Genomic DNA, 21,221 nt, shown 5'->3' with positions numbered 1-21,221 from the left:
AGAGCAAAAATGCTCCTCCTAATGCATTCCAACATGTTGCATCCTGGAAGAACAGCCCAACATCTGGACATCTCGGGAACCCACTGCAACATCATGACTGCACGTCAGAGTAATTAATTAATGTCGTTTCTTGCTGTCAGATAGAACACATGCATCCACCACACAGCACACAACCAAGGATCTCACTCATCTGAGGAGAAACAGCTTTCTTCTGTAGCAGTTTTCCTATAGAAAGTTCAGTATTCCACCCAAATGTGGTCAGGCTCACCCTTCCATAAACCAGAAAATGAAATATGGAGGGAAAGGACGTGTCCAGAATCATGCAGCGGTCCAGAAACAGAGTTGGGAACGGAGCCTGAATTCCTGAATATGAGCAAGGAATGCTAGTACTGTTGAAATTACTGATGAAAATACATCCTGTCACAAGAATTTCCATGGCATTTCAGGATTTTGGAGTGAAATAACCACATAATTCTTTGGACAGGCTCGCCATAATACAGTTCTGCTCTCAGACACAGGAGATTCCCAGGGGCTTTCAGAATGCTCTGACCTGCTGCTTAGATATTTTATGTTTTCCACCATATCCAGCAATCCACTAAGCCTCCTGCTCTGATTCAGAGATCACTAAACTTACAGGAAGAAAATAATTCATAGAATCATAGAATTGTAGAACAGCTGAGGTAGAAAGGACCCCTGGAGATCATCTAGTCCAAGTTGTCAAGGACTGTATCAAGTTGAATTTTGAATATCTCCAAGGACAGGCTCCATAATCTCTTTGAACAGCCTGTTCCAGTCTTTAATCACCCTTACAGCAGAGGAGGTTTTTAATGGCTAAATGGCACTTCTTGTATTTGATTGAGCTCTAAGCTGTGAACCTGAGCACTCCAAAGAGCCCAGGAGGCAGAAGCTGAGGATGAAGGGTGGTGAGACTCTTACCAATGTCATGGAGGGGTGGTTCCCAAGGAACCCAGCCCTGGGCTGCCACCAGCAGATTCCATGAATGGGCTAAATAACAACATCCTCTTCCCAAAGGATTTCTGAATAAACTCTGACAAAAGGAATCCTTCACCTGATATTAAAAACAAATTCACTGGGCTTTGTCCTGCGGCTCCTATGGCCCATAGCCCCACCAGATCTGCAAGGCAGAGGTACTGATATTCCTAAACTGGAATCTGGGGACTTACAGTTGGAATCTGTCCTAGAAGAAGGAGATAATATTTGCAGAAATGCATGTATTTTTTTTTATTGCTATCCCAACTGAATTGGATGCCATGTAATTGGGAAGCACAAACAGACAGGCTCAAGTAAATGATGAAGCAAAGGTTATTCTGGATTCCCAAGAATTCCTCAAACTCTCCCTACCTCCCACCCTAGCAGCAAAGTGTGCAATCTCTATGGAAAAATTGATCTTCCACATGAATCCTCATATCTTTCTGCAAACCTGCCTCCTTCTGCAGTTTGTTTCCAGGATTTGATCTTTATTTAGGAAGTTATCACTGCAATGTGGATAAGTCAAAGAGGGCATCAGATTTTGGGCCTTGGCTCTCCTGTAATCAGTTTTTATGATTTACTCACAGAGCTGCATAATTAGAACACTGCAGCTCTGTACTTGGGGTTCAGAAAGGTGAGATTTAAGCAGGCAGGAGGAAGGTTGAGAAACCCTTACCTGCAAAACACCCCAAGTGTCTGCTGTTTCATTTTTTAGCTGCTTCTGGTAAAATTTGAGTTTTGCTGGCTGATTTCACCCCCTACCCTGAATTTGATGCACATATTTTTAAGCATCCTGGTCAGGGTTATAAAACCTGGCAGCCTCTGGTCTTCACATGAGCAAGCACTGTGTGATAGGCAGAGAAGCTACTGAAAATGAAAATGATGAACAGCAGAGACTTTTCATGTTGAATGACCCCCCTCCAAGATCAAAGAATGAGTGTTTTATCTCTCTTTTTTTCTGGTTGATGCCCATAAAGCTCTTCCTGATATAAAATAATCTCTGTAACAATACATACATCATTTCCATCTGGCATTTACTAGTATTCTTAATGGGGCCTAAATCCTTCTTGCAGGGCACACCCCAAAGCCATGAAAGTGGACAAAAAACCTGCTGCTACAGAGTAGTTGTGGATGGGAACCTTTCTCACCTGCTTTCTTTCCTTCTTCCACCTTTCTCCCCTGTAGTTCTTGAAGCAGAAGTCTCTGTGTAGCAGTAGGTCCCTTTTGATTTCCCTGCACAACCCAGAAACTCATTGTGCATTGTCATTCTCTGACTTTACTCATCTTTTAGGTCACTGATCATATTTCATGAGTTCTTGCCATTACAAAGACAGTGACACCCATATCTGTGACACTTGGGTCTCTTCCCAGCTTTCCTGACAAATGGCCTTCACTGGGCTTTCTTGGACAAGATTGAGGTCTTTAGAACTCTCCTTTTCACTCCCAAACGTCCAGATATTCTGCTGGGCTAACACAGGCATGTTTAATAAATAAAACTCTGCAGTCTCTCTGCACTGAATCAGGTCTTTAGGAGCTGTAAGGAAATGACTGGAAGATGTGCTTGTTATGTAGCACACATTTAAGGCAATCAAATGGTGTGAGGAAGGGTCAAGACTAAAGGTGTAAAGTATTTTCATGAGTACAGAAATACAAGTGAACTTTTGACTGTATAAATTTTCCCTAATGTGCAAAATTCCTGGTATTTCACCTCTGCTTTTGTCAGTAACAAAATAAACCCTGTCTATTGAAAACTGCACTTCCTTTGCTTGCATCATCCTTCCAGGCCAAGAAAAGGCTTTTTTGGCAGTTGAATGCACTATAACTTCCAGCATCCCACTTCAATACATTGTGTTTAAACATTATATAGTGTTTATTGAAGCCATAATGCTGTAAAACAAGTTTACATCCCTTCATAAACACTTCGACAGGTTTCTTTGCCAGCACCAAAAAAAAAAAAAAAAAAAAAAAAAAAAAAAGACAAATGCCACTTAAACCTGAGCACTTCATCTCTAAATCCTTCTTCTGTCTGGACATCATCTGGTTCAGATTCTTGTCCTGGTTTAAACTCAGATGGCAAAGAAATCCCACAGAGCCTTTGCTCACTCTGCTCACCATGGGTTGGGGAGGAGAATTGGAAAAGGGGAAAATCCTTTTTGAGTTGAGATAAGAACAGCAATAATAATACAAGGCTGAAATGGTAGGTACCTCACATGCATCACAGTGTTCATTTGTAAAACATCCAAATTCAGCTCTGTATTGTCTCATGTCAGTTATCTGGACACTGACCTCATTTCCTATCCCCTCCTGCTTCTGCCTGTTGCCTCACCTTGATTATTTTCCCAACTTTTCCTGCAAATTCCTTCTCAGTCATGTCTCAATCTTTATTTTGCCCTGCTTTTTTATTCCATGCCTCCATGCATATCACCTTCCCCTGCTTTTCTTGGCTTTGGGCTCTGTTCACAACTCTGTTTGCAGTCGGTGGTTATGCTACAACCACCTCCTCTGGAGTGTCAGGTATGATGCTGGCACACCATCTGCTCATTTATTTCCTTAGGTCACGACACATTCCCTCATTTTCCATACTTTTCCTTCTGGAGAGCTGTGGGCCTGCTCCTCTCCCTGCCCGAGCTGGATTAGGGGCGAGAACAAAACGCTCACCTCTGAGGGCTCTGATCTGCCAGCCCTGCATTTACAGCCACGTTTGCACTTGTTAAAGTCCTCTGCTATCTCATTATTTCTCTCCCCAACACCAAGGCAGACAAGCTGTCAACAAACACTCCTTTCATTGGGGACAAAATGTATCTGCTCTTATGGCAAACGCTTTTTCAGGGTTTTGTAAGGACTGCAAATAGGTATCAGAGTATTATTTGAGGGGCTTAAGAGGGATTTTCGTGAGTGTAATTTAGGAGAACAGGATTTCTCAGAGAAACCTCTGAAAATATTTCACTTCAGAACCTTGCTATCAAACTCCCAATACCACAAACACTCGGTAAAACAAAAAACTCCCTGAGACTTTCTCATTTTACACAGTGATTTAAGATCAGCATGACCTCCTCCTGCATGGAGAAGCTACCAGAAATGCAAGGGATTTTCAGGCTAAAGAGCAACTCCAGGGTGTCAGCCTGTACAATGGCAGATACATCCCTAAAGAGTTCTCTTATTTCTACACAGGTATTTCATTGACATGGGAAGAACTTCAAAACCAATGAAGAACAGAATAACCCATTCTGCTGCCACGTCCCCATGAGGAGATGGAGGAGCTCGGTGCTATCACTCTCACTTTGAGCTGTCGTGTTACATCACTCCTGCGTAGTCTCCTGCAGATCCGATCATCACACATCTCTAAAGTTAGCAGAGCTGCCTCCAGGCTGTATTTTAAATGCAACCCACCCAAAGACACCGAGGCCAGCTGTACATTAGAGCCTCCCTCCTCTTTAGCACAGATATTAACTCCGAGCTCTTCCCAGCCCACCACTGCCGTCCCTTTTCAGCTCCAACATGGGCCCAGTCAATCCAGACGACAGATATACTCAACTCCCACTGAAATCAAGGATAAATGAGGACTTCCCGCCCTGTGGAGGCTGAGCTAAGTTCACACAGAATTCGGGTGAAGCCTGAGGACAAATCTCAGCGGGTAACACTTTCCCTTGGAGCAGACACTGCCCACGTAGAGCACCAGGTCAGTGGGAGGGGACAGGGACCATGGGGAGTGCTCAGTGCAGCAGCCAAAGAGCAGCTAAAATACACCCAGCTGCTGTTTCCTGAAATAAAATGTTTTAGTAGCTTGGTGTGGAGACCCTGAAATTTCAGCCTAAATAAAGAAACCCTCAGTACCAGGGAGAGCTGTGTGTTCATGAGCCTGCCTCCCATGCCTGGGCACACTCCCTGGTGCTCTTGGAATGATTTACTGGCTGTGCCTCAGCTCTCAGGTGTCCACACTGGCAGGCTGGTGTCCATCACTGCGTGATGAATATCTGCCATTTTCTAGCCAATTTTAGCTGCTGGAGGCCTGAGGTGAATTTCAAGTCTAACTTTTGAATGAAACCTTTGGTTTTCCTTTTTCAAGGATTTCAATCCTTAAAGGCTGGCCAGAAAATAGTATTTTAACTACAAAAAACAGCAGCTTTTAAAAAATCTTAAGAGCATGGGATGAAGCAGTAGGGCCTTTCCCAGTTGTAGCACTTGTCTTTGGGGACAATAATTCATAACCCAGAAAAAGCAGAACAGGCCTGAGGCTTCTCGAGCTTCAGGTGCCTGAAATAGCTCCTGAGGGATTTTCTGATACCTTAGTGTTGGACACTGAGCAGAGCTCTGCCTTGGAATCCCTCACCATTTCTAACACAGAGAAAAGTGGTTTAGAAGCTTTCCCAAGGACCACTGATATTTTTGTGTGTATTTTTTAGCAAGTGAAAAACCCCAGGAATACTTTTGAGTGGGTGTCCACAGCTGAGATTTTTGCCTACTCTTTGCGGAAGGAAATTTTGCACTTTTCTCCGAGTGACAGCTCTTAGTGACCAGGCCATAAAATTATACCAATGGTACTTTTAAATTGATCTAAAGTCTGTTCATTTGTGTAGTGCACATTTAAAGCCACATTATTGTAAGATGCTCCAGCAGTGAAATTCAGCATTAGCAATTCAGTTCATTAAAGAGGATATTTTAGTAGGTTCTTTCTTTTATAGCTATTACTCTGTCTAAAGTGAGAAAAACCTCAGTCAAATTAATAAAACTAACAACTCGTCACACATACGCTGCCTCTCTGTGAAGTCTGCTCTGCTCTCACCAGTTTGGCAGCCAAGGAAAGATGTATGGGAGCCAAATTCCCTCTTGCATAACCACATCAACCTGCACGGGAATGTGTTTAGCCCATTCAGTGCTTGTAACCATGGTTTCATTTGCTGGAAGTTACCCTGAAAATCCAAAGTTTTAGTCAATCATCAGGCCATTCCCCAGATCAGAGAGCAGCTCAGTTGTGCTCCAGGTTCAGAGGGGCTGTGCTTGGGGAAGGCTTCACTGTTGCTCTGTAACAAACTCCACAACAACACTGTTGGATGCTGTGGGACACAACTTGCCCAGATAACCCTGCCTGCTCCCAGAGCCTCCCACCCAGCTCTCTGCTCCAAAACCTAAATGCCTTTTCTCACTGCCTTTTGGAAGCACCAGTCCCTGACATACTGCCCTACTGACAGGCAATCAGCAAGGCTGTACACAGCAAGATTTGCTCACAGCTTCCCTTTTCGGTTTTCAGCAGGAATTCAGTGCTGGATTCAAACTGATTTGCAGAGATCCCCAGCACAAAGGTTTGCAGCTCAGTTCCATGGAACACAGAATTTCCATCCAGCTCACCAGGGGCTGTGGTCACTGGGTCTTACCTGTCCTCTCACCTCTCATTTGTCAGCTGTAGGACCCAGGCAATGTTCATGCCCTTGCTCATCCTGGATGACTCTCAGAAACTATTGGCCCCTATAAAAGAGATCCTCACCAACCTGATTTCCACCTCATCTCACGAGTTCCCATTCAGGTAATGGCTCAAGCACTTATCTAACTTGAAGAAGTTAAGATTGTTCCATATTGACTTTAAAAGGACTATTCATATGTATGAAGTACAAGGCTGGATCAAGCCTTGAGAGCAAGGCATGAGCTGGAAGACAAAACTCCAGGGACTGGAACAGACAGAGTCAGGTCAGCTCAATTGACTCTTCAAATCATCCAAAAGAGGGAGTCTCAGAGGAGGGTTGGGAGTGCTGGGGAAATGATCTGTCACTACCTTGGTTTTAGGCACAAGCAGCTGATTTAGGGAAGGAAGAACTCTCCCAGACTCTGGCAGGGAAGATGAAGGTGAAAAGTAAAAGGACACAGGGTGCTGAATTTCTATTTTTCACTCACTTTAGTACAAGACAGAACAACTGGCAGCTGATCTATTCATCACCAATGAATCACACAGAAGTACAGAAAGCAGTTCCTTCCCAGAGTAAATCTTGGATCGGCTTTTCCTTTTCCAGAATCAACCCTTGCCCTCTGCCCAGCCCTGTTACTGTGGGAGAAGCCCAGGCTCATATGACTCCAGTACCTTTCCATGAGCTTGCAGCAGCTCCCGAGTGGTTAATTCATGGAAGCTGAGAGGATACAGGATACACATCCCTCACAAAGTGAGGAGAAACTGCCACAAGAGACTGGGCAGATAGCAACAGCTTCAGCAAGAGACAAAATATTCCCACGGAATGAAGAGTGCTGGATTAGCCTGGTTTAATGCAGCCAAACTATCTGTGTAAAAATACATGCAGGACATGCTGCTGTGCCACCAACGGCACTGCACAGCAGCTTGTGTTTACATCTCCTTCCCTGTCACAGGCTGTCCTGCGTGGGCTGGGCCCGGGAAGAGCTGCTGCCACAGAGCCTGGGAACACATGAAACCCAGGGCCTGAGCCCTGGTGCGTGGGCCCAACATCCAGCAGAGGCAAAAATTAAACACAAGCTGTTTACCTGATTACACCAGTTCAGCAGTGATTGAAGGGAGATGGGTGTTTTTTAAGTTTAAGGAAGAGCAAATTGTTAGAACTGAGAGACAGAAATCAATTCCGCTCTGTAATTGCTATGGAAAGATCCTCGTATGAGCCTCACTGGAGTTTGATTTTGTACATTTGCATCTCTTTGCATGATGCGGTTGTCACTGAGTCTGCAAATCACATCAAAATTAAGCTGTAATTTGAGCTTGACTTAAATGAAAAGTGTGTTAAAACTTTGAAGTCCACATGCTATGGATATGAAATCCTGTTTCAGCTAAAGCAATAATTAAGACTAGATCGCAATTGCGGTTTAACAACTTCAAACAAATCTTTAGAAACTGCCTCTAAACGCAGCAGCTGGAATGGCAAATGGAACAGTTGGGCTGTGGTGGAAACAGGAACATTGTACCTGGTCCTGTGACCTCAGCTGGGACTTGGATACAGCAGTCACTGAGGTACAAACCCCACAGTGACCCACTCCCAGACAAGAGCCATGGGCAGGTGTCCTTCAGGGACTGGATCTAAGCAGTAGCCCATTAACAGCTTACAAGAGCTGTGGTCCTGCACCTTTGCCCCTCTTTGGTGGACTCTGGTTGTTTCCTGATCAATCTTATCCTAAAAATCTGAGGATGAAAAATCAGCAAATGATTCTGGCACATCAGCCTCCCACATTAATTATGTTTGAGTCTGAATTCATGAACCAGGGATCCTTCCTTTGAACTTCATTTCCTCTTCAGAAATAGTTCAAAGCAGTTGGAGAACACGAATGCCAAAATCAAGCCTGAAAACCACCACAGCCTCACTTTAAAACATTTCATTTTTCTCCCGAGAGTTCTGCTGTTGCTTTCCATGGCTTGTCAAACAACCCCACTCAGATTTAGCACAGGATCTGCTGTTCCCATTCATCACGAGTCTCAGGACTGAGGCACTCCAGCTGCTCCAGGGCTATACCCTTAAAAGTGATCTTGCTGTGATGTTACAACAGCCTGTTGTTATGACCTTGGCTATTTTTTGACAAAGAGATAAAGATGAAATAGGTTCTTGTTCCTAATGACAGCTTGTACAAAAGCTCCTTTCCAAGGCAAACTCTGTTATCCATATGTATGTGTTATGGATCAGGCCATGCCAGACAGCAGCACTGTAATCTCTCTCCCCCAGGTGACACAGCAAGAAAGATGGTTTGGTGTTCTTATGCCAATATCTCTTTAGTTACACTTTGGGCAAGTACTGTGTTTTCTCTCTAAACTAATAACAAATCCAACACTTTGAAAACCACTTTAATTTTTTTCACTACAATCTCTGTGTTTGTTTACTTGGAAATTTCTCAACCTGGCACACACAGTTTTGGAAGATTCTTGCTTTTAATTCGGGGTTCTTGCCCTGAGCTTTCTTATTCCTACCTGTTGGCCCTTTTTTGAGAATGCCCTATTAAGCAGAAAGATTTCTGTGACCTTCCTCACAATAAATAATGCTCATGAGAATCAAAAAGTTCTTCAATAAAAGTACCTGATTAACACCTTGAAAGAAAGACCACTTTACTCCTCACAGGCCTGATGATTTCAATGAGAGCTTTGTGTAGAATTCACTGAAGTTTTTTTAGCTGTTTCTTGAAAACTATCTCAACAACTACCAAAATACTTAAAGCAGATGAAAAGTCCTATTTCTGTAAGGATAAGCCTAAATTCTTTGCTGGATGGGGGCCTAAGGGCCTGTAAATACAGATGGCTGTGAGCAAGACCCAGAAGAGGCCAGGTAACCACCAACAGGCAATTATATCCCCACCAGAACTTCAAGCCAGTATATCATACTGTTTGAAGCTAATTGCTTTGAAATAATTGGAAAGGTGAGCAGGTAAGTTCACACAGAGCATTTGCAATCTTGCTTTGTATTTAAAAAACCAACAGTCCAGATTGCATGGACAAAACAGGCCTGACTCAATAAAATAAGTTAAAAGGGAAGGGAAAGGTATGCAGTGGTTTTTAAAAAGTATTTTCCTTTTAATTTTTAGCATCATTAAAATGCTGAAAACATTTTGTTCAAGAGCTTCTTTAGTTAATACCTCATTACTTCTCTTTTTATTGTTATGGTAATCAAGCCTTAATATATTGCAGCTTTATAGCATGAAATCAAGGCTAGACCTGTGGGCATGGACAGATGTACAACAGCATGCAGTAAAACACAGGTACAGAGACATGCAGAGCTGAATATGGCACTGGGGTTTTTTATAATTGTTTAGCAATTCATCTGAAGTTATTTTAACCTTGACAACAGATGAACTCTAACATGTACCATGTTCAGTCACTGGAGAGCTGCACTGAAAAAGCAAGTTTTGTAACTGTTGTCTTGCAGGCTGGGTTCTAGGAAAGCATGAAACTGAGTCTGAGCAAGATGATTAAATTGTTTGCATGACTACAGGCTGGAGCTGTAACTATTCAAAACATTTAATTGAGAATATTTTAGCCAAGGAAGAATGGTAACACTGAGGAACTGCATTTTACACCAGAACTTTGCCTCTCCATGGGAAATTGGGGCTCAGTGTTCAGAATTCAGACCCTCTCCAGGCATAGGCACACTAAAAAAAGAGCATATTTGGATCTGACTTCTGGTTCTGAAGTGACACTTGGACCTTGTGCTGGAGCTTTGCTTGTGGTTGAATTTCACCCTTTGAGTCAAATGAAAGTCAGAAATAAGTTGTAGAAAGTTCTAAGGGCTGTGTCAGCAGGGTGTTGAAGTTGTATCTCAGAAAGAGTGAGCACCCTTAGATCTTCCCTGAGTAAATGACAACACACTCCCCAGTGTCAGGGAGGCTCCACTTCTTTCAGGAGAGATCAGGAAACCATTCCAGCTCCCGGGAGCTTCACTCAGTTTCAAGGGAGTGTTTGGGCTGCTGATCCCTCTCCCAGTGAAAGCCTTCAAACAGCCAACATGAAAAGCAATATGCCTTTGACTGCACCAAATCTCTGATCCTGAGGAATGGATTGGGATGTTCTCAAGCCCCACACGGGGTTTGGGATGGGCCCATCCAGCACCAGCCTGGGTTTGTCCCGAGCACACCCTGCAGGAACATCCCAAACAGCCTTTGGCACTGCAAACACCTGGCTGGTTACCCGATGGTCATGAAGGAACAGAGAGAAAGTAGGTACAGGTGACACATTATTCCAGTAGAAGTGAAAATTGTTTTCCACGTTACACCTGGATAACAGTAAAATATGATTGAACACATGGATCATGTATCAGAAAAACCTGGTTAACCTCAGTTAGGTGAAACTTCTGGATTCCCCCTTCTGTGAAAATACTGGGAGTAACAGTGTGCTGTGTTCAGCTGAAATCCGTCCCTTTAGACCTCTGAATTTAAACAAAGTCTCCTGACAAGGAAGAGTCCACTCCTCCAACTTTCTAGTGTCAAGCAGAAACGTGAGCAGCCCTCAGGTGCAGTAAAACTGATTTTCCCTCCTGGAGCACTGGGCAGAGCTTGTGGGATCAGACCTTAGGACAGGAACACGTGTTACCCAGCACACAACAAGTGGAATGAAAGACAATGGGCACTATAGGCCAGCAAACACACTAATTATATTAATAAAATGAAAGCTTAAATTTTGAAGCTAATCCTGGGCTATCATTTATAAAAGTTAACGGGGCATATTTAATTTAGGAATTGGCTAACACTTCTCTTTCCACCACTGAAACCTCATAAATGAAATATACTGGATCCCTGCCCAGTGCGGAAATAAAAGTTATGAATAATGTTTCTATCTCAATCATTGTCAGTGCTTTAATATTCCTAATTACTTTAAAAAGCTAAATATTCAATATAGGAAAAACCTTCTTTTTCTTTTATCTCCACTTGCAAGATTAGAGCAATTTAATAAGAGTCACTGGGTAGTTTTAGTCCACAAGACCATTCTGTACTTTGACATCTTATCCTTTCCTGGCCATTTTTACACATAATGAAATGCTTTTTACTCTGTGAGTGCACATGTATATATTATAAATGTATAATCTATATCTGCATGTCCTTATTGTCATAGTCTTTTTATTATTATTATTATTTTTAACTTAGTGCACATGCACTGTACCAATACTCGCTGGTCGGTTAAACTAAATCTGGTATTTAGAATAATCAAAACATCAAATGAGTTCCTGAGAATCCATACAATATCTCCCAATTAATGGTTTTTTTTTTTCTCTTTTTAAAAATACTTTTAAAGATAGATATTCAATATGCCGTGATGCCCAGTTTTTCCCTTGTCTACATTCCAGGTAATCCCAAAATGTTGCTTCAAGTCCCATGGTATGGCCTTTGTTTCCATCCTTGGAATCATGTAATCCCAGAATGGTTTGGGCTGGAGGGACCTCTCTGATCATCTCATCCCAACCCCTGCCATGGGCAGATGCCACCCCCACACCAGGTTACTCAGGGCTCTGTCCAACCTGGCCTTGAACACTCCCGGGGCTGCAGCATCCACATCCCCTCTGCATCCAAGTCCTTTCTTCCTGCTCCTTTCCTATTCCCTTCTCTGCTGGAATCGAGGGGATATGCAGCAGAGCTGCAGGCAAAACCGCAGGAAGCCATCCAGGAATCTGCCCTGCTGCCTTCAGCCCTGGTTGTGTTCACCCTCCAGGCACATTTACCTCCCATTCCCTTCACCCTCAGGCACATTTACCTCCCATTCCCTCCTAACTCCTCCCGCTATAGATCCCTCCCCTGTTACCTTCTTGATTGGGAATAATGCTTCTTTCTTAAGATCCCAATCAATTTGGGAGGAAGGGAGGAAGCCAGCACAAAACGAAACGTCCATTCAGTTTCATTTCACAGCACCTCTCCCCATGCAGCTTTATTTACTTGCCTGATGCACAAATTGACTCCATTTAACAAGCTTATTCCTGTTCTGTCAATAATGTCTCAGGCCTGTGTTACATCACACTCGGGTGTTTGTGCTGCCTGTTCCATTCCAGCATGAACCCACCACTTAAACTCACCGTTCCCAATTAAGAGAGTTTAACAAACACAGCCTTGCCAGCTGAAAGAATTGAAAGCCTCAAGTGTGGATTAATTCCCCAGCAAAAGGTGCAGAACTCCCAGTTCCCATTTCCTTAACTTCGCAGTATGGATTTAAGGAATGGATTGTAAGTCAGAGGAGAGAATCTGGGTTGCCTGAAAAGTCAATGGCAAAACTCCCACTGGCTTGAGCAGGACAAGAATTCTATCTGGAGAGAGTGCTTTCCAAACAGCTCCAACACTCCACAGAGTATTTCATGAAGAATGTGCTGTATTAAAGATTTGAGAGAGAAAAAAATTCTTTATAGAGCTCTATTATCCGTACTGGTATCCTAATAACAGGACCAAAAGCATTAACAGCATCCTCCACTGCATTTCACATTTCTTTGCAAAGCACAACCAAAAAAGTCCAATGTCATTATCCTAGGAAAGGCTATTCTCACATATTCATAGAACCACAGAATGATTGGGGTTGGAAGGAACCTTAAAGGTAATTTTGTTCCAACCCAGTATGAATTCTTACAAAACAATCAGCAGACAAGCCTCATTTTTCCATTCAAAGCATCCAAGTCCTAAGGCCACTGCTTTATAAGGCCTGGTTTTCAATAGCAACACATATTTTTATCATATTTTTGTATCTTTACTCACCACTTGAGCAATCAGTCCCTCCCCAGCCTGGTTCACAGTGGCACGTGTCAGGAGAGACACATCTTCCATGCACACACTCCTCTGTGCACAGTGCTGTTGAGAGGAGACAACACACAGCATTGTAAACATATTAAGTGGTTGTTAGAAATACCTTAAACAATGCCTCAGAGAGGAATATTTTGTTTAAAAATATTAAACAAAGCAAGCACACAAAAAAATAATTACTCTCAAGATTTAATTATTGCTAAGTGACCAAAATAAAATATAGGTCTCTTGACAGCAATAAATTCATTTGTCACTTCAGCCTTGTGATGAAAAACTCGCACGTCAGAAATTCCTTTGGTTAGCAATTCTGCTTTGTAATAAAGTTTTTACCAAACTGACATTTATTATTATTATATTACAGAACAGCAGCTTCTTATATCGCACTCTAATTGCAACTGCTCATAATACAAAATGGAGCTCGGCCTTGGAAGTGTGTTAAGATCCAAAATAGATTTGTAAAAACATCTCTAGGAAAATAAATAATTTTACTCCACGATGCAGTGGCTGTAAGTGCATTTGTGTCTTTTCAAGGTCAGCCAGTTTTCCATAACTGCAGCTCTCTGTCTCACTGATGGAATACTGGAAGTTCAATATCCTCAAGTTCAAGCCAAGACAAACAGGTTGGCTGAGGAACAGCTCATGGTTTTTAGGATTCTCTTTTCCTGTGCTGTGTCTGACAGTTTCCAGTGTGTGCCCATAACATACTAAAGAATTGATGAGCACTCAATAACTGCTTTACAGACTGAACTTTGTTGCTTACTGCCTTGTTTCCATTTTACCACTTAGGACACGGCCAAAAATTCAGTGTGCCAGAGATTCAGACTGGATGGTTAAGTTGGAACACACCATTTCCATCTAGACCAACACGTATGAGTTATTAATAAACATGAAGCAGTGGCAATGAGGTCACTGTATTAAACTGTATGTACATATGTACAAAATACAAGGTTTAGATCATACAAAACCTATGGTTGTATAGCCTGGGTTTTTATATCTGATGGGAAATGTGGGTATTGAGTTAACTTAACCAAGAACTGCCTGAAGCTGGACTACAACAGGCTTATCCCAAGACAAAGATAATTCCTTCCTGTTTAAACCAAAGCTAGCAAAGCTGATTGGGGAAGTAGCTTTGGGTTGCTGTAGTGAAAATGGAGCCAGCAAAGCTTCTGGAAGTTTCCCTGCTCTGCAGGTGAAATGAAAGCTGGAGCTCTTTCAGTTCCCAGATATTTCCTGTGCCAAAAGTTCTCCAGCATTGCCTTGTAGCTTTGAATGACTCCTGCTACTCCTGACATTCTGGTTGGACTCCCACCACACCCAGGCTGCCATCAAAGCTCATGGAAACATTTTGCTGCCTATTCCGTGGCTGGGTCATTGTAGACCAAACCCACTGAGCTGTTTACAGAAGATTTAAATCCAACTTCAAATGCAGGTGAACTTAAAATAATCCTGTGGGACAAACTTTCCTGCTCTTTATCCAGCTGATCCCACGTGACCAGTGATTAGAACGCCGCCTCGTTAAAACGACTGCAAGATCTTTCTAAATTAATAATTCCCTTTCTACGTTTGCTGCATGTCAAAAATGCAATTTATTCTTATTCCATATCTTGTGTTTAGACAGTATTGCAGTGGGCATGAAATATTCATAGCTAATCTCTAGTCACTAATTGTCCTAATCTTTTGTGCATTTATTTTACTCGACTTAGGCTTTCTGGAGAGAGTGAAGCATCCTGCTCTACAGCTGTAGGATGAGACTCAGGACAGGGTATCAGATAAACAGGATTTTTTCCAATAAGAATATACACACCTTCATGCAACCATTTGAAAATGTCTGGTTATCCAGAACAAGGAGAAGTTCACATATAGAATAGTCACAAAGTTACAGGTTTTTATTCCAACTACAGTGTGCTAATGGATATAGGATATGCTGGGCCAGGGACACCTTGGGAATTGGGCCCTGCACAGCTTTAGCTGAGAGGACATTTCTCATTGATGTGACATCCTAGTTTTGTAAGAGATGTGGAAGTCAAAACTGAGATTTTGCTGTTGCCTGTATAGACATTTGCAATAACAAATCACTCTAAGATGTAAAATGTGTAGCATTTTTTATGCTTTTAAGTGGGCCACGTTCTCACCTTGAGGCAAACATTGTGAGCAAGAAGGTTGATGGGGGACTGGTTCTTTACTCTCCCAAATAGCAAAACTCCTGCACATTACTGCTCTATATTTAGTTGATTTCCACACAAATTTATCACACCTTAACTATGTTAACATAAATATGAAATAATAGTAACTAATTAAGCAATAAAGTTTCTTTAATCACTTGTCTAGCTGCAGTCCTGTGGGAAGAGTGCAATGTGAGACTTAGCAGCAAGACTCAAGAGAGAACTCCTCATTCCAAAGCACTCAGTCACATGAAAAAGAATAAAAAATGTATTATAAAGAACTGTATCCTTGTTTTCAGGTGTTCAGAAGTCCCACATCGCTGAAGATGACAATGTTTAATGAGCAATTAAAGATTCAAGTAATGTGAAGATGCTTCTTGGAACCGTGGGTTCTCTCATCTCTGGTTGATTAATTGCTAAACAAGGAGCTGTGAGCTCAGAGCTCACTAGTGACTAATCCCAAATGTGGGGGTGACAGAAAACACCCCTTTTTAAACAGAGAAACTTTGACAGGAGTAATTTTATTTAAAGTGGCAAACAATCAGACTCCTGCACTGACTGATTCAAACCAGGCTTATAAAGGTCATATTGGGGTACAGCTCTAAAGTTTTACCATAGCAAATAAAATTTTGAATTTCTCCTATAAAAGGGAAGTCTTGTCTTGCTCAAGTCTTTAGAGTTTAAATTAATTTTTCATTCTATTAACATTCAACATAATAGGATACAATGGTCCCCAAGGCATTCTTCATAATACACTTTGTACAGTGGTTTGCAAATGATCTTACTAGTTAATGGAACTATAAAAATTACTTGCACATAAAGGTCAAGAAAAATAAAGATAAGTATATACTTTCTGACACTGTCCTGTTCAATACTCAGCTAAAGGCCCCTGGAGTAAAGAAAACTTGTCCTAATGCAAGGAATATAATTCCTCCCAGTATAATAGTCCAAGCACTTCAACCTTTGGAATTCCAGACTTTTTATGTCTGCATTTTCCCTCGACCACTTCACTTGAGCAATCCAGCACCTCATTGATCAGTGTATTATTAGCATTCTTGGCATGAGTTTGACATCAGTTTGTAGTTTGATTCAGCCTGGTAATAAAATGACCTACATCAAAGCCCTGCCAAAATGCCATCTTTGTCGCAATGTGTTTAGCATGAGTTATTTGCCCACATTCAAGGTTACACAGCAACAGCTCCTTATCATGCAATAAAGGCAACAAAAGGGTTCTGTAACAATCCATTTGATGCTTATCACTTACTTTATAATTACAGACTGGCCTTTTTTTAACATGTAAGGTCAATCCTCAGGGAAATAGACCTAAAGATGAAACTCTTTAAACACCTGAAATGGCTGCACTAGAGAAATGGATTCCTCTAACACTCGTGCTTATTCTTTAATTGTTGCCCAGAATTCAGATATGATAAATGGTTTGTCTGTGTCTCTTCTCTACCAAGGTGTGAAGCTGCCAGAATATTGCAATGAGGAGAAGAGCTCAGCAGAGCAGACTGCAGAATATTTCCACTGCAGAGTTCCTTCAGCTAAGGGGAGCCACAGGGAGTTCATCCCAGACAAAAGCAGGGATGGAGAGTTGCTCTGTCTTCCTCGATGCTGCATTCCTCTGTATGGACCCAAATTATGATGTTGCAGGGATTAACTTTGTTGTTACACCCACTGTGACACCCTGCTCATCACATTGTCCACCCACGGACAGCTGGCACCACTGAGCTCCACAATCAGCCCCTTTCCCAGAGGTTGAGGGGCATTTAGGGAAGAGTTTCATCCTAGGGGAACAAGTATGGAGTGATAAACTTGAAAATTTTTCATTGTCCAAAAATATAACCTGTGCTTTTATTTCACAAAAGACAGAGTCACTAACAACCTGATTTGTGCTTGCACTGGAGTGTGGTAACATTTGTGGTGGTCCTTAGAACCTGTGGGAGTTCACAGCTACTGACCCAACAACTTCCATCTGCCATTGCCCGACTTGGCCGTGCCAGACAAGCAAAATATCTCCAGAACAAAGAGCAGGATGATTCCAAAGTGTGAAGGAGCCAGAGCAGAACAGACACCAGGCTCTGTGAGCTGTGCTGCTGGAGAGCTGTGCCGGAGCATTCCGAACACGCCGGAGTTTCCTGGGCTCCGTGGGATTCCTGCCCAGGATCATAGAGCAGCCAGGAGGTGACAGAAAGCATAAATAACTGGAGATACATTAGGATAATGGAAAACGTTGCTAAATGGAGATATGGATGCTGCTATGAGACACAATGAGGAATTCAGGCAGCCTCCTGGAACTGTGCAGAATGAACTGGTTTATTTGGATTGCACACGTGGCACAAGGTCATTGCTCCAAAATACCTTCTTTTCTCTGTCTTACCTCTGCCAGGTTTTCTTCCATATGCACTGATCTTACCCAAACTCTGACCAATTTCATTTATTTTCTGTGAACCAACAGTAAACCTGCATTTTCACTTTCATGTTGCTGGTATTTTAACTTCAGATTATTTAACCACTTTGACCCATGCTTGATAGTTCTTGGACTAAACGAAGCAGAAATTTAATGGAAAAAGTGATGCTTTCCTTCAATATTTAATATGTGTCCCTGAAATAATTTGGGCCATTTTAGCCCATTCCTCCATTCCCTAGCTCCACTTTTAGGGTAAAGAATGATTTTGTCAGGTGAAATTGCTGTTATCCTATGGCCAGTGGTTTCAGATAATGCAGAGAGGTCAGAGCCGATGAAAAAAGATGAAAAAGATTCTTGCTCCTTATCCATTAGGAATCTATTCACTCAGGGCTTCTCTGGTGCTTCCATCTTAATGCACTGGCCTGGGTCCAGCTTGTGCTGAGTCCACAATATCAGCTTCATTAGATCAGCCTGTAGTCAGCTTTTGGCTGGATTGTCTTTGCCTGGGCTCAGGAAAGGGAGGTTTGATAGCACAAGAAAGATGACTACAGCTAATGCATCCAGGTAGGTTTTCCTCATTCTTAGATTATTGCTTATTTGTGGAATGGACGATTTCCTCCCTAAATCACTGACTTTCCATCAGGACTCAAGCTGATTTGATGGTTTCCTGGATAATTGCTTCAATGAAGTGGGATAATAGCTCTTTGCATTGCTTAACATCTATTTCTGTGGTCATCGCTCAGGATACATCCATTAATTTATCACCTTGGAAAGCACTTTTGTGCAAGGTTTAGTGACTTCCAGAGATGAAGAGATCTCAAAGCCTGCTCAGGCTTTGAGGAATTTGTTGTTTCAGTGCATGGCAACCCTTCTTTTTCATCTTCCCATGAAAGTACCAGTGAGAAACAGAAACCCAAGAAGATCAATGTGAGCAAAGGAAAGATTAGAGTGATGCAGAGCAGATAACATCAATGGGTCAGAAGATCAGCTCCTTTTCCTGTAGGTGCAATTCCAGCACTTCTTTTGCAGATTTGGAATTAGACACTCTGCATCAATGCAATCAGAAGAGAATCAATGGTCTTTTTGTTGTCTGGGACAGGGGGATCTCTGACCATTGCCTCAGTGAGGTATTGATCTGTTCTGGGTTGTGTTATCCTCAGTCCTGACACCCAGCCAAAGCTCAGGGATTAGGCCAGACATGACTTGTGAATGTCTGAAATAAAAGAACTGTGGAGATCCATTCTGAGGAATTTGTCTTTTCCCAAGAGCAGAATCTGACATGTGTTGTTGTCATCACTGGCAATAGATCAGTAAATCCCTGTATCCATTTGCTGGGACATGAAGGTTTGTTAACAAGCATAAACTCCGTGGTAGCTTTTTACCCTTTCTATCAGTGGGTAAATGGCAAACTGAGTTTCTGATCACTACTGAGGTGAACACAGAGCCTCCCACATTCTTGAGTGTCCCAGGCTTGTGGCATGGACTAGGTTAGGGATCCTGGAATGATTCCAGCCAGATCTCAGTGTTCCAGACTCCAAGGGCCCTTCAGGAGGAATGCTCACAGTTTACTGTCACTTGAGCAGCTGGCACTGGTGAGAACCTCCTTCAGCCCATGCTGCAATCTGTTGCTTTAGGGAGTGAACAAGGAAGTAAACTGTGCCAGGGGAAGGGCAGGGTAGGGAGGAGACTGTCACTTGTTCTGTGTGCCCTCAGACTGGTGGAGCACAGTTTGGAATCCCAGTCTGGTTGGTTGTGAGGAGCAGCTGAGCTGGAGCAGCACATCCCTGAGACAGGAATGGCCTCGCATCACTGACCATAGAACAGTGACAGTGACAGAGAAGTTTAGAGCCTGCAAAAGGAGAGGTCGGGGGAATCACACATTTAACAGAGTCTTTGTGGCATTTTGATGCCCCATTGGTTTCATCTGCTCTGGTGGAGAGAGGGAATGGGAGATGGCACTCAGCATTTAGTGCTGTCTGAGTGAGAGCTGCAGAGCAGCCTCCTCATAGCAGCAAATGTCAGAGAGCACGACTGGGGTCAGGAAGCTGAACTCTGTTGTACCCTTGGCTGTGTTAATAACAAGTACAGGAGTCGAAGGCACAAAAAGGGATGGTGGAAAGGCACTGAGGGACTGTGAGCATCCGCCCTGCGAAGTGGACAGGTTACAGGGCTGGGTAAGAGCAGCACTGAGCCCCCAGTCTGGAGATAAAGCCACAGCTCAGCTCCAGCCAAAGGAATGGGTGTAAAGGCAGGAGGGGTTTAAGTGTACAAAGGAGGCAAATACTGCAAGAGATACAATGCCTGATCCAACAGCTCCTGACTAACTCATGCCTCAGACCAAGGTCAGAGACATCTACACAGGGAGTCCTGCTCAGCCCCAGGGCTGCAGAGGAATCAGGACATGCCAGAGCCTGAGTTTGTCCTTGGGGCAAAGAGAGAAATTCCTCCTTCTGGTGAAATCCTGACCCTCTAAGGTAAGTCACACTCCCAAATCCCTTACCAGTTTGTTGGGGTTTAGAATTTTTCCTTTAGTTAGTTTCTCTCATGGAATTTTGTCCCATCTGTTGCTGAGACAGTAACAACCAATATTTGAGAGACTAACGAAATGGCCAAGGTGAGAGAAGGGTGCAGCTGCTACTCTCTTACCCGGGGGTTTTCTCTTTGGAAGGGCAGAGACACCTTGAGATTTTGAGCTGGGGGAAGAGGCTGGGCATAGCTCCTCACTCTCTCTCGCTGTGGCATTGGTGAGGGGACAGGCTGCCGTCATTGTGGGGAGAATTCACCAGCATTGTGAGGCTCCATCTCCTGCTCTCTGCTCCTACCGTGAGTGAAGCTCTGCTTGTGGGAGCAGCCATTGCACTGGAGTCTTATTAACACCCTACCTCACTAAAAAAAGGGCCCTCACCATCTCAGGGGCCTCAGGGGAAACTCTGGAACCCTGAGCCCTTTTCTCCTCCAGAGGGGCCTCTCCCAGCCATGTTCAGGAGCTAGGCCTCACCATTTCTCTGCCACTGCTCCAGCTACACTGCCTGCTGGACAGCCCTCAGCTCCTGCTACAGCTGCAGAGTTTCTGATGACATTTCCTTTGCTGCTCATGCCCACCCTCCCAGGCAGCGCTGCGAGGTTCCTGCGGCAGCCCGTTCCGCCATCCTTCCCGCCGCCATCACCGCATGAGGGAGGAACCGGGCCCGCGTCACAGCGCCCCCTGCCGGCTGGGGGGACCATCGCACCCGCCCCGCCGGGAGCCAGCAGCGCCCCCGGTGGCCGTGCCCGGAACTGCACCCAAGGCAAAAGTGACGGAGGCTGGGACTGGGATGGACTGGGTTTGTGTACTGGGGCTGGGTTTGTGTTCTGGGACTGGGTTTGTGTACTGGGACTGGGTTTGTGTCCCGGGACTGGGTTTGTGTTCTGGGACTGGGTTTGTGTACTGGGGCTGGGTTTGTGTCCCGGGACTGGGTTTG

The 21,221-nt window shown here is 43.5% G+C and overlaps 1 protein-coding gene across 1 annotated transcript in view; it reads right to left on the bottom strand.

Moving 5' to 3' along the window:
* MEGF11 (multiple EGF like domains 11) overlaps positions 1 to 21,221 on the bottom strand; it is a 196,104-nt gene that overhangs the window by 153,487 nt on the left and 21,396 nt on the right. The window contains exon 5 of the mRNA XM_066328204.1: positions 13,144 to 13,236. Within this exon, the coding sequence (XP_066184301.1) occupies positions 13,144 to 13,236 (93 nt within the window). The remainder of the gene's footprint in view (positions 1 to 13,143; positions 13,237 to 21,221) is intronic.

Source organism: Sylvia atricapilla, chromosome 13, assembly GCF_009819655.1.
Source record: "Sylvia atricapilla isolate bSylAtr1 chromosome 13, bSylAtr1.pri, whole genome shotgun sequence".
NCBI lineage: Eukaryota > Metazoa > Chordata > Aves > Passeriformes > Sylviidae > Sylvia > Sylvia atricapilla.
The sequence above is the reverse complement of the archived record's forward strand: the minus strand, read 5'-3'. Positions and strand labels throughout refer to the sequence as shown.